The 16356-nt window shown below is 37.5% G+C and overlaps 1 protein-coding gene and 1 long non-coding RNA gene across 2 annotated transcripts in view; both read left to right on the top strand.

Moving 5' to 3' along the window:
* Positions 1-213: 213 nt before the first annotated feature.
* On the top strand, positions 214-765 carry LOC139121902 (uncharacterized). Its single transcript, XR_011549361.1, has 2 exons — positions 214-295; positions 618-765. It is a non-coding gene; the product is annotated as an uncharacterized lncRNA (long non-coding RNA).
* Positions 766-4642: 3877 nt separating this feature from the next.
* The window catches only part of LOC139121899 (semaphorin-1A-like), a 122829-nt gene continuing 111115 nt past the window's right edge, over positions 4643-16356 (top strand). Inside the window, exons 1-3 of the mRNA XM_070687191.1 lie at positions 4643-4777; positions 13832-13983; positions 15234-15388. Coding sequence (XP_070543292.1) covers positions 13833-13983; positions 15234-15388 — 306 coding nt within the window. The 5' untranslated portion in view covers positions 4643-4777; position 13832. The remainder of the gene's footprint in view (positions 4778-13831; positions 13984-15233; positions 15389-16356) is intronic.

Genomic DNA, 16356 nt, shown 5'->3' with positions numbered 1-16356 from the left:
AATTATTACCAGCCTTCTTTGAACTAATTTGCAGTGTTTTAAATAAATACGTAAGCAATTTTTTAATTAATCAAAGTTGTACAAAGTTATGATCAAATTGATAATTCAAATAGAGATAACAGTTTCCACAGTTTGTCACATGTTAACTCAAAATATTCCACAAAAATTGTTCCGAAAATTAATTCACTTAAATTTCCTTTTTTTCTACTGCAGGGAGATGCCACCTGTAATTGTCACGTGGACACAATCCAATGCAGTGATTGTTGCTCTGGAGAGGGCTCATTTCCCTAGATAGGTTGTCATATATTTTGCTTTCTCAGAAAATATAGTGTGTGCAGAGTTATCCTTTCTATGGTGGTTTAAGATTCATTTTCTGTTTTGCTTAAATACACAGTACTTAGTTTTATGTTTATATACAACATACAACAACCAAAATAATGTAACCTTTATACAGAGTTACAGCAACTACAGAAGATCTGTACATTACGTGTTTGTACATCATCAATATAGGATCATCGGCAGCATCTGTGACCAAAACAGACTAATGCTTTTTGCTGGTAAGATTTAAAGTGTGACTTAATCGAGAATTATATAATTTGTTTACATTTTCCCCATAGAATGGAGTATGAAACACATCTGCATCATGGCTATGGACTTGATTGCGTTTGTCTACACAGGAAGACGTTATTAATCCATGAGATTTGAATGAGATTTTGAATCGGTACTTTAGGCTTGAATACAAAAATAAAATGGAATCAAAATCTGCTTATGTCCACATTTCATTAAGCTTGACAGATATATTTTAGCATTTAAGGTGTGAATTTTTATAGATAAAGTTTGGAAACATTTAGTTTGTACTCCTCAAAGTTCAGACCATTGCTTTTTAAATGGCCCCTGTGTGTCATAGGCACATTATGGTCTTATAACATCACTCTGTCAGTCTTGTTTGTTTCAGTATGTCTCTCCACGGTCTGAAGACGAAACTTCTATAGACTAAATTTGTGGAGCTCATAACTAAAGTATATTAAGTGACCAGTTTTGGTATAATAAAGTATTGGATAATACCAGTAATTTATGTGTATTTCACATTAATGTTTTATTTCCGTAGTCGAAATCAGAATTATTTTGCTGTTCAACAGTCATGTATAAGTTTCAAACCTTGTATATATTTGGATAAATGAATAGCCTTAACGATCGTATGTGCATCATATATTGCAGCTGAATCCCTTTCAGTGAAATGTCAATTCTATGGGTCTTGGAAAGTATGTTTTGAAATCAGTCATATATAATGAAAATAAAAGGAGAAATTTTCCATTTGAGAAATAGTGAGGAATACCATATTGAAGACGAGCTTCACAAGCAACATGGGGATGTTTGCCTCAAACATAACAGAATAAGAGATACACTGTAGCATGCATCTTGCTATGAGTATCCATCCTCTATTTCATTTGGACGACGGGAGTGTGTTTAATGTTCATAGTAAAGAGATCCAGCTTGGCATACCTTAAATGGGCGACAGATACATGCCAAAAGTGGAGTATGTCACTGAAATGTGTCACTTCCACTTCTACAAGTCTCTCTTGATATGCTGAGTGTCATCCGCCTTGATTGATACGATGTCATTCCCTCAGGGACGTGCTATTTTCAAGAACAAACGCACGATTGCAAAGTGGTCAATGTACACTCAGAGTTGGTTTGGTGACAGAGAGATTTGATTACCTGTCGGCCTCATGCTGTGACTTATCCAATTTAATCATGCAAGGGAGATACTTAAAGGCGGGTCCTCCCAGTAAAAGGGCGCGAACCTATGTCGGCGTTCATTGTTTAAGTGGACACCAAATAGGCAACACGCTCGCACATGCTCAAGAAAATGCCAATTTTTAGTTTTTCCGTCCGCAAAAAGGCAGACAGACTGCCAAGCGGTCAGGGCAAATGGTCAGGGCATATGTATTGTCCCCGAGGTTATCGTTCGCCCAGTTAAAGCGATGTATTCATTGCTTCGCTTCGATAAAGTTTGTATGTGCGATGTATGATAGTGAGCATTGGTGCGTGAGTGCTTCACGAACTCTACAACGTGTGGAGCGGTCTCAGTCAGAAAAATGTAACAACTTAGCCGGCTATTGAACCACTCTTTTTTGGGAGTGGAGATTTAGCTGAGCGGTTCTCTCTGTGGCCTCTCAGCTAGGCGACTGATGCCGTATGTTGTGGGTTCGAATCCGATTGAAAACTAGCCGTATTTTCTAACCTGGGTTGGTAACACTGCTGGTGGACAGAATTGTCCCCGAGGTTATCGTTCCCCCAGTTAAACTTCGCTTCGATAAAGTGTGTATGTGCGATGTATGATAGTGAGCATGCGTGCGTGAGTGCTTCACGAACTCTACAACGTGTTGAGCGGTCTCAGTCAGAAAAATGTAACAACTTAGCCGGCTATTGAACCACTCTTTTTTGGGAGTGGAGATTTAGCCGAGCGGTTCTGTCTATGGCCTCTCAGCTAGGCGACTGATGCCGTATGTTGTGGGTTCGAATCCGATTGAAAACTAGCCGTATATTAGTATATTATACCTACTGGAACTAAGAGTATACAACATGGTGATTCAGTAAGCATTTGGTACGGTAAACTGTATTTGGTGTTGAAATGCGGTAAAAAAATCATAAGAAAACATAGCTAAGGTGATTTTAGCAAGTTTGGTTTCCAAAAAATATATTCAAAAATTTTTCAATGTTTAAGAGTGAGGAAGGGGGGGGGGGTCCTGGCAGATTTTGAAAAAAATTCAAACAAATGTCTATAAAAAACCAGCCAGAGAAGGTTTGACAAAAAGAAAAGGTGGGAGAGTGGGGAAAAAGAGAATGTACAATGGATTGGATAAAAAAGATAATGTACCTCATTAATCTCCCAGACACCCCCTCCTCTATCAAATGGTTCACCCGATGTATTTTTGCGCACAATTAACCACGCAGTGTATTTTAGTGTAAGATGTCAAGTAAGGTAAGGATTTGAAAGGGAATAGTCAAGTTCACCACAGTTGAATTTCTTAACTTTATCTCTTGTGTCATCATCCTTGTGTTATTGGTTAAGTTTGTACATGTAAGTTGTTCCAGACGTGGATGCACCAGCTTTTCTGGAAGAAAACAATGTTTACTTTTACCTGTATGGTTTCTAAGTTAATGATTGTATGTTGAAATCTCTCCATGTATCTCGTGTATGGGCAAAATGTAAACATTGGTTGCATGTTATGTATTTCAGTCTATGTCAAATATTGTAAATAAAAAATCAAGAACAGTTTGCTGTCTGCTTGTAAAAGATAACATATTTGTCAATACATAAACTGCCTTGCAGATTGAATGTCTTAAAAATTATCACATAAGTAGAAAAGGAAAAGAAACTAATCAAATTGCTGTAATATATTCATCCTGAGTGCCTGTAGGCCTATATTTAACTATTTTATCATTACATTCAGCTGTTTGTTATATCTTCATCACTCTCAATGGGTCAAGGCACACTTGGGGGCCAAAGTCATCACTCTGTGCCAGTCTGTGTATGTCAGTCTGTCTGTATGTATGTCCATGTTTCCCGATTGAAAACTAGCCGCATTTCATACAATCGTTGGCTTATTTTGATAACTGTATGGGAGCAAACAGTGATATTGTCACTGTTTTTAAGAAATTCGAGCGTTGGCATTGGGAAATCAATTGAACCGACCGTCAATCAAACGCTTGTATAAACTCTGTTTCCAAGATAAGCAAAAGGTGCCAAAAGGTCGAGATGAGTTTGTGTAATTAATGTTATAGAAATCAAATGTACTTGCCAAATGTTTGACTTAGGGGAGAACTTCACTAATGCGAGAACCTGGGATTGAAAATTGCGGCTTTAACACCACGATTTTCGCAGTCGCGAGTCCTAGACATATATTTCTTTCTCCCTTCTCAGTTGTATATGGTCGACATTTGAAAAGGAAAACCACTGCATCCTCAAAGAAAATACAAATAACGACCAAATGAACGTATATGCTGCCACCGACAAGGTTCTAATCCCTTTTGGGTTATGGTAAAAAAAAATTTATACTCTAGTAACGTAAGATTATATAAATAATGTATAAATGTGTATCTCCAACACAAAGTTTCATTTTTTCGAGCTACAATATAGTTTGTTTGTGCAACTGGGTGTACGATGATATCGCCTGTTTAACTGCAATCGAAAATATATTAAAAACAACTGTCATAAGTGAGTGTTTTACATACCCCTTTTCGTCCATCAGTTTTTGAGTGACGACCCTTCCTTTCATCATTTTAAGTGGTCCCTCCCATTCCTCCCCTCGACTGCTCCCTTACTCTTCGGTCTGTTCTTCGGACTGGCAAGCTCTTCGCGGATTTCACTTGTAGGCCCTACTCCTTGCTGATAGGCACTGCACTATTTATTTTGAACGTGGGTAGGCTAGGCTATTAAAGTTTGTTTGGCGTGTCATGTCGATGTGTGTGCTCGGTCGCTGCGCCGAGACATGGAATATATTGTGCACAACAAAGCAACATTACTATTTTTAGCCGTATGCAAATCATCCGCGACGATCCGAATGCAGGGCGGCTTTCAATTATGACTTTTGAACTCGTGCTATAGAAGTGACTGTATTGTACCTACAAGGAAGTGGTTAGGATCAAAGGAAATTTAGGTGTTCCGGACAAGAAGTTTGTGTTTCCCAACTGTCTGTCACTGGTGATTGCCTATTGGAGACACAGTTGACGTTCGTTCTTGCCGAAAGGAGCTGGTAGTTGAAGATTTTTGGTAAGGTGTTGACACTACTCCCGTAAGGTAGTTTTTTGGCTAATCTTGGTGCACGCAGGTATAATGGCCGCGGCAGCGCCCACATTTGTCTTTGTTATTAAGTTAGTCTCTCACTCCGTGCTTCTATTTCTCTGTCTCTCGACTCACAAAGACACACCATAGAGCTAGCTAGAAACTCCATGACACACACCCGCTCACAGAGACAACATTGGCTGTACTTTTCTAGTGTAATTGTGAATGACAAATTGTATATACATCAATGTTCTAACGTTTGAATTACCTTGCAATGACATGGTCACTTCTTTACTCATTCTTTACTCACATATATGGGGGAGTAAGTCAATAACGACTGACTCTACAATCTGGCTTCTTCCTTAATAGAGGGAAGACGACTATCATCAAACCAAAAGAAGGGGAGTAAACAAAACACTAGGGCGACTGATGAAGGGATGTAATACTAAAATCTCGAAACGTGCGTGAAGACGAATCGCAAGGAATTAAGTTCCTTAGGCCTACAGGTGATCTGACACAGCAAATGGCCAGGGTGAAATCTCTTGTAACTATCAAACTTAGCGGCGCCTCGTCATATGATCCCTTCATTTACGCATTTACGATCGTATATATCACTAACAACGATAGATCCGATATAAAGTTGCCTTCATTTACAATAGAGATGTAAAACATTGGACTGAGTGTTTAAATAGACATCAAAGCAGGTCCAATAATCATTATCATTCAAGGTAACTATGAAATTTACCAGGTCCAAGGAACATATCGAAAATAACAAAGGCAATGGGGTCATCATGAACCACGAAATAGTGGTGGTACCAGGTGTCCGGAATGGTTAAGCGTACCTTGCCAACTAGCTGCTAACAAAATGAGGGTTTTTGTGTTGTAAAAAACCCCGCCCTTCTGCTTTTGGTGTTGTTTGTAATGTCGTTTATGTTATATTAGTCGTGCTGTCGTTTTTGACAAATTAAATTAAACGAACATATCTATTGTGTATTTGTTCATATGAAGGGAGTATACGTCGGGGAGAGTTGCATTTGGTCAAATAATGATGACGTCCTTATAGTGTTCCTTATGACATCTACATTACGTTTGAAACAACAAAAACACAATAGTTATGTTCGTTGAATTTTATTTGTGAACAACAACAACAAAAACACAAATATAAACATAAATAACAATAAAAACAACAACAACCAGATTACTGGGCCCCTGTGGGTCAAGTGGGTGAAAATCGAACTCGTGCTAGCATGCAGTGTTCAACAACGAAGAGGGTTCTCGATAAGGTGGCCGCGTGGCGACCAGTTCTGCCGAATATAAGAGAACGCAATTTGTATACTAGTCAGTTCATAATCACGAATTGTCCATGTCCTTCGACGTACAATATGCCGAATTTACCATCTTATAAAGGAATTTGTGTACGGATTAGGGAAACCTGAAGTGAGTATAGCTCTTTGTGGTAGGGTAGGGCTGTGTGTTACAAGTCTTGAGCCGATGAGGTTACCTGACGACAAAGGTGACACAATAGCGGCTTTGACACTTGTGCGCATGCGTTTTTTTTACGTTGCCAAACATATGAACACAGCCCCTTTGTGATCTGAATGATCGATCAGACGTGAGATTTTTGTCAAATATTTGACTCTTTGTTATGAAAAATGCGTGTTTACGCACAGTAGAAACAAGATGCAACACACTAAATTTGTAAAAAATCTGGACCAGCTGCGCTAATTCTGTGAAAGTCTCTCAGTCAGTGCATGAACGTACGTTGTAAACGAGTGTCAGATACACAGGAGATTGTGCAGTACCAGCTTGGCGCCGAAGCTCAAAACAATGGTGAGCGTTCTGTCCTCAATTTAAGACTGGTACGCTAGATTCAAATTCGCTGAAGCCTATCCTTTCATACATTTGTTGAACCCCAGGGCAAACTAAACTTTATATAAGGCCAAAAAATATTGTACAGTTCCGATAACCCGACCTAACCGATTTTTTGCCTGCCGACCCTAAATTTTTTAGAGCTACGTAAACACGGAAGTAAAAAAAAGAGAAAGAAAAAACCCGTAAAATCACGTATTCGTTACCTGGCATTTTTGCTTGAACGAGGACGTCTTTTATCATGTTTTTATTCCTTTATATGTATGAAACGTTTTTCTGAAAATGTTTAGGCCAGCGATTGATCTTCCTGAACCCCTGAAAAGTGCATATTTAAAAATAAAAATATTTTGGGAAAAAAATCCCTGCCGACCTACCTACCCCATTTTTGAAAACCATGTTATCGGAACAGCATATTTATTTATTTTTTTGGCCTAAGCTTAAACTTTCAAGTCTTGTTAAGCTTGTGTAACAACCTTGGGCAGAACTTTACGGATAAACTTTTAATCATCCTCGTTTCTATTAGCTTTGGGTTCCTTTGACACAGCGTTTGACCAAGGGGTTATTTTTGCCCAGTTAAGGGAGCCGATATGGCTGCCGAGTCTTGTCAAATTGTTGATCACATGTAAGTAAAAATATAGACCAGTAACCAGGCTTGGATAAAATAAACATACGTACAAACGCGTTGAAATTTTTTTTGCGTTGAGACCGACATCGCGACACGGACACCTTTTTATCATTCACGGTCCATTACGCCCGGTGCTTTCATGTCGTCTGCGCTGTTGAAGAAGAGTGCGGCTTGGTCGACTGCATCATGACTTTTATGAATTAACCGCGCGCTATACGACAAGTTTCATGTTGACAAGGTTTATATAATACCGATGCACTGAATTATATCGAGTATAGCTGGCCATAAATGAGCCGAAAAATCCGACTACACTTCTGAAAATACACGACAGAGGTGCACACACCACACTTTACGATTCGCCTTTTCCGTGTAAGTTTTTGACACAAAGCACATCACCAGTAAAGACTCTCCCAAGAAAGACAAACTTTCATGTAGGTCGTTTAAACAAGTTTAGTAATATTTAGGCAAGCCAGTGATAAAAATACACGAGCAGACAAGCAGACCTTTGAAATGTTTTATCCTTGTATTGCAACGAAACGTATATCAATGTACACAGTATGAACAAATTACGAAAATATACGCATTTCAAGTTTTCCTAATCCGCTCATAAATTCCTTTCTAAGATGTGTCATGTCGATCTGTGTGCTCGGGCGCCGAGCTATGACAAAGGATTAATTGCGCTTAACAAAACAACTATTTCTAGCCATATGTAAATCATATTGTAGACACGACGATCCGATTGCAGGGTGGCTTTCAATTATGACTTTTGAACTCGTGCTGTACAAGTGACTGTATTGTTCCTACAGGGAAGTTGTTAGGATAAAATCGATTTTTAGGTGTTCCGGACAAGAAGTTTGTATTTTCCAACAGCCTGTCACTGGTGTTTGCCTCATGGTGAAGCAGTTGACGTTCGTTCTTGCCGAAAGGAGCTCTTAGTTGAAGATTTTGGTAAGGTGTTCACACTACTCCCGTAAGGTACTCTGTCTTGGCTAATCTTGGTGCACGCAGGTATAATGGCCGCGGCAGCGCCCACATTTGTCTTTGTTATTAAGTTAGTCTCTCACTCCGTGCTTCTATTTCTCTGTCTCTCGACTCACAAAGACACAAACCATGAAGTGACACACACACAAATCCAAACACAAAGACAACATCAGGTGCGCTTTCTGGTGTTATTGTGAATGATAAATTGTATATACCTCAATGCTCTAACGTTTGAATTACCTTGTAAGGACATAGTCACTACACTCCTTTCACAAAAATTTCTCTGACATTTGAGAAAGCGAGCACTAACTAGGCTTGAAATAATATTATATGCCCTGACACGAAATGAAAACACGAAGTGTCCAGAAATCCGGTCGGGGATGCGTCAATTATGACACCTAGCGCACACGGATTGTCGTCAGTCACATGTACTGGGGAGTCAGTCAACAACGATTGACTCTATAATCTGGCTTCTTCCCTTAGAGGGAAGTTGACTATCATCAAACCAAAAAAGGATTAAAACAACAGTAGGGCGACTGATGAAGGGATGTAATACTGAAATCCCGAAACGTGCGTGAAGACGAATCGCAAGAATTAAAAACAACTCAGCCTACAGGTGACTCGGCACAGCAAATGGCCAGGGTGAAAATACTTGTACACAATTAACTTAGCGGAATCTCGCCATTTGATTCCCTCATTCACTATCGTATATGTCACTAACAACAGTTGATCCGATATAAAGTTGCCTTTACTTTACAATCAAGATGTAAAACATTGGCTTGAGTGTTTAAAATGAGGGTTTTGTGTTGTAAAAACCCCCGCCCTTCACGCACGACAGATATGAGTCCCGCCAAAGAATCGGGTCAAGCATAAGGGGCCTAGTAATCCGTTATTGTTGTTGTTTGCAATGTTTAATTTTATATAAGTTGTGCTGTCGTTGTTAGCTCACGTGTGTAAACACGTGGGCTATTGTCATAGCGATGTCTGTCTGTCTGTCTGTCCGTGTGTGTGTGTGTGGTGTGTGTGTGTGTGTGTGTGTGTTGTGTGTTGTGTGTGTGTGTGTGTGTGTGGTGTGTGTGTGTGTGTGTGTGTGTGTGTGTGTCTGTCTGTCTGTTTACACGATAACTCAAAAACGCCTGAACGGATTCAAGTCAGATTTGGTACACAGGTACCATATGCTACTTGCAAGAACTGATTAGATTTTGGTTAGTGTGGCTTGCATATTAATGAAGTTATGCAATATCGTTTTTTTTTCCGTACAATGGTTTCCCTATGGAGACGGTAATGACAGTATAGACATATATCAAGAAATACTGCACAAAATTTCATGAAACTTTTCACAGATGACAATCTCAGAACATTATGATGATACTGTGAGTGTCATGTCAATTATCTTCTCATTTGCATATTTAATGAACTTTTTTATTAGTGAGATAACTCTGAATTTCCTGCATTGAACTTGATGATACTTGCAACAAATATTGATCTGATATATATCTAATTATACTTAGAAGCATTAGGAGTGTCAAGTTGATAAATAGCTCATTTGCATATTTTATGAAGGTCTGTAATTAGTCATATAACTCCGTTAAAACTTCACCAAATGTGATGAAACCTGCTGCAGATAATGATCCAACTAATATCTAACTGTAGTGCAAAGCACTTAGTAGTGAGACATTAATTAAGGGCTCATTTGCATATTTAATGAACTTTGTAATTATGTATATAACTTTGAAATTACGGCACCCAAGTCAGTGAAATTAGTTACAGATATTGATTTGATAAATATCTAATTGTACTGGAAGCATTTGGCAGTGTCAAGTTAACAAATCGGTAATTTGCATATTTTATGAAGTTTTGTAATTAGTGATATAACTCCAAAATAACTGCACCAAATGTGATGAAATCTGCTGCAGAGACTGATCCGACAGATATCTAATTGTGGTGTAGAGCATTTAGTTGTGTGAAGTTAATTAAGGGTTCATTTGCATATTTAATGAACTTTGTAATTAGTGATATTACTCCAAAATTACAGAGTTAAATTTCATGAAACTTGCTAAAGATGTTGATCTGATAAATATCCAATTGTACTGAGAAGCATTGAGCAGTGTCAAGTTAATAATTAGCTCATTTGCATATTTCATGAAGTCTTATAATTAGTCATATAACTCCGAAATAACTGCATCAAATGTGATGAAAACTGCTGCACATACTGATACGACAGATATCTAACTGTGTTGTAAAGCATTTAGTAGTGTAAAGTTAATTAAGGGTTCATTTGCATATTTAATAAACTTTGTAATTAGATATATAACTCTGAAATTTCGGCACCAAAATTTTGTGAAACGTGCTACAGATATTGATTGATAAATATTTAATTGTGCTATGAATCATTGAACAGTGTCAAGTTAATTTAGGGTTTATTTGCATATCTAATGAACTTTGTAATTAGTGACATTACTCTAAATTACAGCATTAAATTAAATAAAACGTGCTACAAATGTTGATCTGATGGATATCTAATTGTCCCATAAAGCATTGAGCAGTGTCAAGTTAGATAAAAACTCATTTGCATATTCAATAAAGTTTTGTAATTAGTGATTAAACTCTGAGAGTACTGTGCGAAGTTGAAAACAAACCTGCTACATATAGTGATGACATATATCTCATTGTTCTGTGAAGCGTACTACTATTGATGAACCTGTTGTAAAACACGTGAGCATATTCAGTTCATATCTGGTTGACAAATTAAATTAAAAGAACACTATTGTGTATTTGTTCATACGGAGAGATTGTACGTCGGGGAAGAGTTGCATTCGGTCAATGATGATAGCGTCTGTATGTGTTCCTTATGACATCAACATTACGTTTGAAACAACAAAAACACAATAGTTATGTTCATTGAATTTTATTTGTGAACAACAACAACAACAACAACAACAACTACTACAACACGACAAATATAAACATAAATAACAATACAGAAAACAACAACCAGATTACTGGCCCCTGTGGGTCAAGTGAGTGAAAATCGAACTCGTGCTAGCAGGCAGCGTTCAACAACAAAGAGGGTTCTCGATAACGTGACCGCGCGGCTATCAGTTCCGTCGACTCGGAATAAAAGAGAACGCAGTTTGTATACTATACTCTTCATAACAACGAATCGTACATGCCCTTAGACGTACCATATGCCGAATTTAAAAGGAATTTATGTACGGATTAGGGAAAACCTGAAATTCTCTGAAGCTTATCCTTGCATAATTTGTTCAACCTTAGGGCAAACTAACCTTTATATAAGCTTAAACTTCCAAGTCTCGTTCGAAGCTTGTGTAGCAACCTTGGGCCGAACTTTACGGATGACTTTTAATCATCCTCGTTTCTTCTAGCTTTGGGTCCCTTGACCCAGCATTTGACTTTGTCACCGGCACAGTTAGACGATATTTTGATGCAACTAAACATCAAACGAACGAAAATAGCAACACGGAATGCAATTTCTGTGTTCAGCGACTATGCAAGCAACAAATTTGGATACGCCACCGATGAGATCGGCAAACTTTCAGCGGCAACCTGAGACTTGGCAATGACAACATTTTACGCTGAGGTCCGGGCTCATGCAGAAAGGCGAACTGTACTCGAAGAAGTTTGTTCGGTGTAATAAAAATAATAACACATGAGAGCTATAGGGCAAGATCACGATTTTTTGCCTGCCCTCAGGCTGGTGGTCATGATCGAAATACTGATGATACCCTCGCCTACGGCTCGGGCATCATCAGTATTTCGATCATGACCACCATTCCTTGGGCAGGCAATAAATCGTGATATTGCCCTCGCTCTCATGAGTTATTATTTAATTATCACTCTTTCTTATTTTATTACTGTATCTGTACATTTACTTACATGTAGAAATATACCTACCATTTAATGACAAATGATGGGTTTAGAAAATAACATGTAATGATGACGTACTTAGAAATTTTGGCAGCTCCTGGCCATCGCCATATTCTGATTCTTTTCTTTTTCTCTTCTGACACAGCGGCTGAGGGCTGCCATTCGACTGCGTGTTATGGGATCCGAAAAAGATGCTGGTCTACTGGCAGCCCGCATTTCATTTCGTTTTCATTTTACTTTTAATTTACTTGTAATTTAATTTTTCTTTTAACTTTCTGATATTTTCATCTTATTTTAAATTTTGTTTTCATTTTACTTTTAATTCAGTTCTCATTTTACTTAGAATATATTTTTCATTTTACTTTTATTTTATTTTCATTTAAATTTTGATTATTTTTTCCCCAAAATTGTTTCATTTAAATTTTGATTATTTTTTCCCCAAAATTGTTCCAAATAAATAAGTGTAAACTCGATGAAAATCTCAAAAACTGCAAGTCAGTATTATACATGTTTGGTGATGATTTGTACTTGACCACAACCAAAGACCTCAAAGTCAATAATAAGTTTTTAAAATACTACTGCTCGATGAATAACTCGCAGTATTATTTAGATTAATGTCTTGCAATACAATATTACAAGAGGATATCTTTACTTTGATATGGTAGTTTTTATTACAAATTTTGATGTACCCGGCTACATGGTATTGTATACATATGTGTCCATTGCAACGAATGCCAACCATTGCCTTCTTAATCTTGGTGTTTGATGGATGATGCATCAAAATGTCTTCAAATTCATTTTACATATTGATAATATAAGTTGATATTGATAAGGTGTATAGAAGCTATTCAAATATCATATGTGCACTCACTCAGACCTGCCACATCTAGCCAAATATGACCAAAGTGTTATTGATGCATTTGTTTTAATTGGTGACTCACGTGGCAAAAGTCCAAAGTGTGTGAAAATGTCGATGCAATATATAGTTGCTTATTATAAAGAACTAGTGAGAAAATATACTCAAACGAATTAACCTACGACCTGAATAATTTACATAATTTAGACTTCAAGGAACATCAATAAACATATATACGTATATAAAAAGGCATTTATGAATGTTGTGTTTTGATCACATTGTCGTAAATGGTCTTTAAGTGTCTTTAAATGATCTAATAAAAGATATAAGGCTACAGTACAGGTTTTGATTAATATTTACAGTGAAGTAAACTGCTGACTACATTTTTATGCCTGCTGGAAACGTATATTGGCTAATCAGACAGTCAAGTATAGTTGCATCTGGTGTCGGATCCCTACAGCTGATTCAGACTGAGGATAAGGATGATGCTCAATAACTTTGCGGTTGACATGTCTACTGTTTACTATTGGAAATTCTTTACTGATGAATTTGTATCCCACTCAACTTTATGCCTGTCGGTGCCAGTGCTTCAAAAGCACAGGGGCTGCACTGACTGTAAATAGATCAGCAACAAATAAATATACTAATTCAAAATCATTTTAAAAAATTGACTTATATATCATGTCTAAAAAGTCAATTTACTCTAATAAAAAAAAATTCAAAATTCATTCACAGAATAATCCAAACACTGACAAATGCTGGATGCTGTCATGACATTGAAACTCTGTTTGAGGACCTGAACCTTTCCTATTTTACCTTTCAGGATGATCATAGAAGTGAAAACACCATTGTATAAAGCAACAATGGAAAGCAGAAGATTTTCGGGATATCAACTTTTCACGTTTTGGATGCTTTTCATGACTGCATTCCAGCATACCTTTAGTTACATCAGAGAAGCAGATGTTCCCTATGAGGGTAGGTTGTCATGTCAGTGTTCACGTTTTGGCTATATGTGATTAAGATTATAATTCAAAATCACTAGAGGATATATTATATCAACACGATATATTATTAAGTGTTATTATAATCCATAAAACATTACCACTTTATGAGAGAGAGAGAGAGAGAGAGAGTCTGATTTGTTCAGATGTGGAGTTAATGTTATATCATTTGAATGTACCTGTGTGTTTGGTGGTATTCATTGAATCATATGGAATCACGGCATAAATAAAAACAACATATAGGGTATATATTAAACAATACAGATAATATATTTATCAGTTCTCATTATCCGTATGGGCGATTTCCTTCAGAATTCTATTCAGTACCACAGTGTTTCACTGTGTGAAAGAGAAACCCACGGGTGGCGAAAACCGTAGCATGCGCATAGATCACTTTGTGTGGGACAGTGCATAGACCATAACCAGTTATGTGACAATTAAAGCACTTGTGATTGGCTTAAAAAAATCGCAGTCTCCGTCAGCCCATGATTACGTCTCTGTGTGTCAAGTAGTTCGGGCTCACACTTCGATCCCGGGCCATATATCGACTACCTAAGGGAGCCTTCAGTAATTACAAGGAGGTGTGCCGGGGGAATTTCATTGGCCAGAATCAGAATGAATCAGAATGAATGGGGAGTCTTGGTGATTCTCGCCGGTGAATTTCAATTCTTACTGTACTTGGTGAGAATTTCCATTCTCACCGGTGAGAATTTGTTCTCACACTTGATTCTCGCCAAGGAGTGCATTCTCACCAATCTCCAATGGAGATTAAAATTTTCTCACCGACAGTGGTGAGAATAAGAACAGATTCTCACCGATCGCGAGAAAGCGTAATTTCTCGCTCTAGTCTCGCAATTTTCCTATAGTGGAATGAGTAATGGTCTATGTCTGTACTGCAAATATATTAGCCCTAGTTTTCGTTTGTTGCCTGATTATATTTTACCATGTTTCCATATTCCATGTTTCCGTTAATTCCATCCAACCAATGCTATGTTATCTTATGATGTTTTAAAACTTTTTCTCATGATTGCACAATTGCTGTAAGATAGTATTTACCACTCAATAATAAAATTGTTTATTGGACAATTACAGGTCAAAGGTCATTCATCTTTCATGCCCGGGAGATCTTGTTATCTCCTTAATCTCCATGAAAAAATTAAACAAAATGAATGCCACTACTACAGTAAGAGTTATGTCAAAAATTTTATTTTTGTGCCAATACAGATGCAGGAATAAAAGCATTTTCTAACCCTCTTGCTGAATCTTATAATGTGCTGTATGTGGAGAATGAATACATGTATATTGGAGCTGTGCATACACCACAGGTCGATGGACCGGGATATGTTTTCAAAGTCAACACAAATGACATAAGGGAAAGTGTAAGTATAAAAACTGAATGTACTAACTACTAAATTTTGTGAAAACATCTGAGATTTAATTTCCCTCTTTCCCACGATATATCTCAGACTTCTTCTGGTAAAACAATAGATTACAGTTTGTTAGGTGTAAATTATCTTCATCTTTCAAAGACTTTTGCTATTGCATAGAGTATTTTCAAGGTTCTGTATGTTCAATAAACGTTGGGAACAATATAATGGTAAAAGCTAGAATGCGCATTGATATGCAATCAATGGAACCTAATCCAGTACGATTTAATTGCAGTACACCTGCAATATCTGACACATAAAAAAGATAATGAGGCAACCCTAGAACTACACCTACTTTTATAATTCCTATATTTATATATTATTTCTTAATATTTTTCTTCGTTCAGCGAAGGAAATACGAGTGACGTAATGACCATATCACAGCGAGTTGAAGACGAGTTGTGACACGGTCACGAGTATTTTCCGAGCTCAACGAAGAAAAGTATTTGGGAATAATTATATTTATTACATGAACAAGCCAATAATTTGTAAATTTTTTACAGGTACAAGAAGTTTTCCATAAGGATTCCTTCTTTAAACGTTTGAACTACTTTAAGGAATAATATCAATACTCCGTGGGCAAGTTGTCAATCGTTTCTAGTCGTCCGTCGCGTGAGCGAGGAACACGGCGTTCACGTTCGTGTATGGGGCAAATGACAGACGACCTGTCTGTCTACACGTCCTTCTACAAAGTTATACAATATTTCAAAGGTAGCATAGGATTAGAAATTTACCTCGGACAAAGTTACGCTGTTTTTCGGGAACAAAATCGACTGAATCTCAACGGCGCGAACACTTTGTAATGTGGCGCATGGCCCTGGTTATAATGCTTACGGAACCCATGGTAACGCGACCAACTTCGAGTTCGTTTTTCTCCACAGATTATTCACCTAATTATTTAGGAATACACAGCGGTACAC

Source organism: Ptychodera flava, chromosome 21 (assembly GCF_041260155.1).
Source record: "Ptychodera flava strain L36383 chromosome 21, AS_Pfla_20210202, whole genome shotgun sequence".
Classification (NCBI taxonomy): Eukaryota; Metazoa; Hemichordata; class Enteropneusta; family Ptychoderidae; genus Ptychodera; species Ptychodera flava.
The sequence above is the reverse complement of the archived record's forward strand: the minus strand, read 5'-3'. Positions and strand labels throughout refer to the sequence as shown.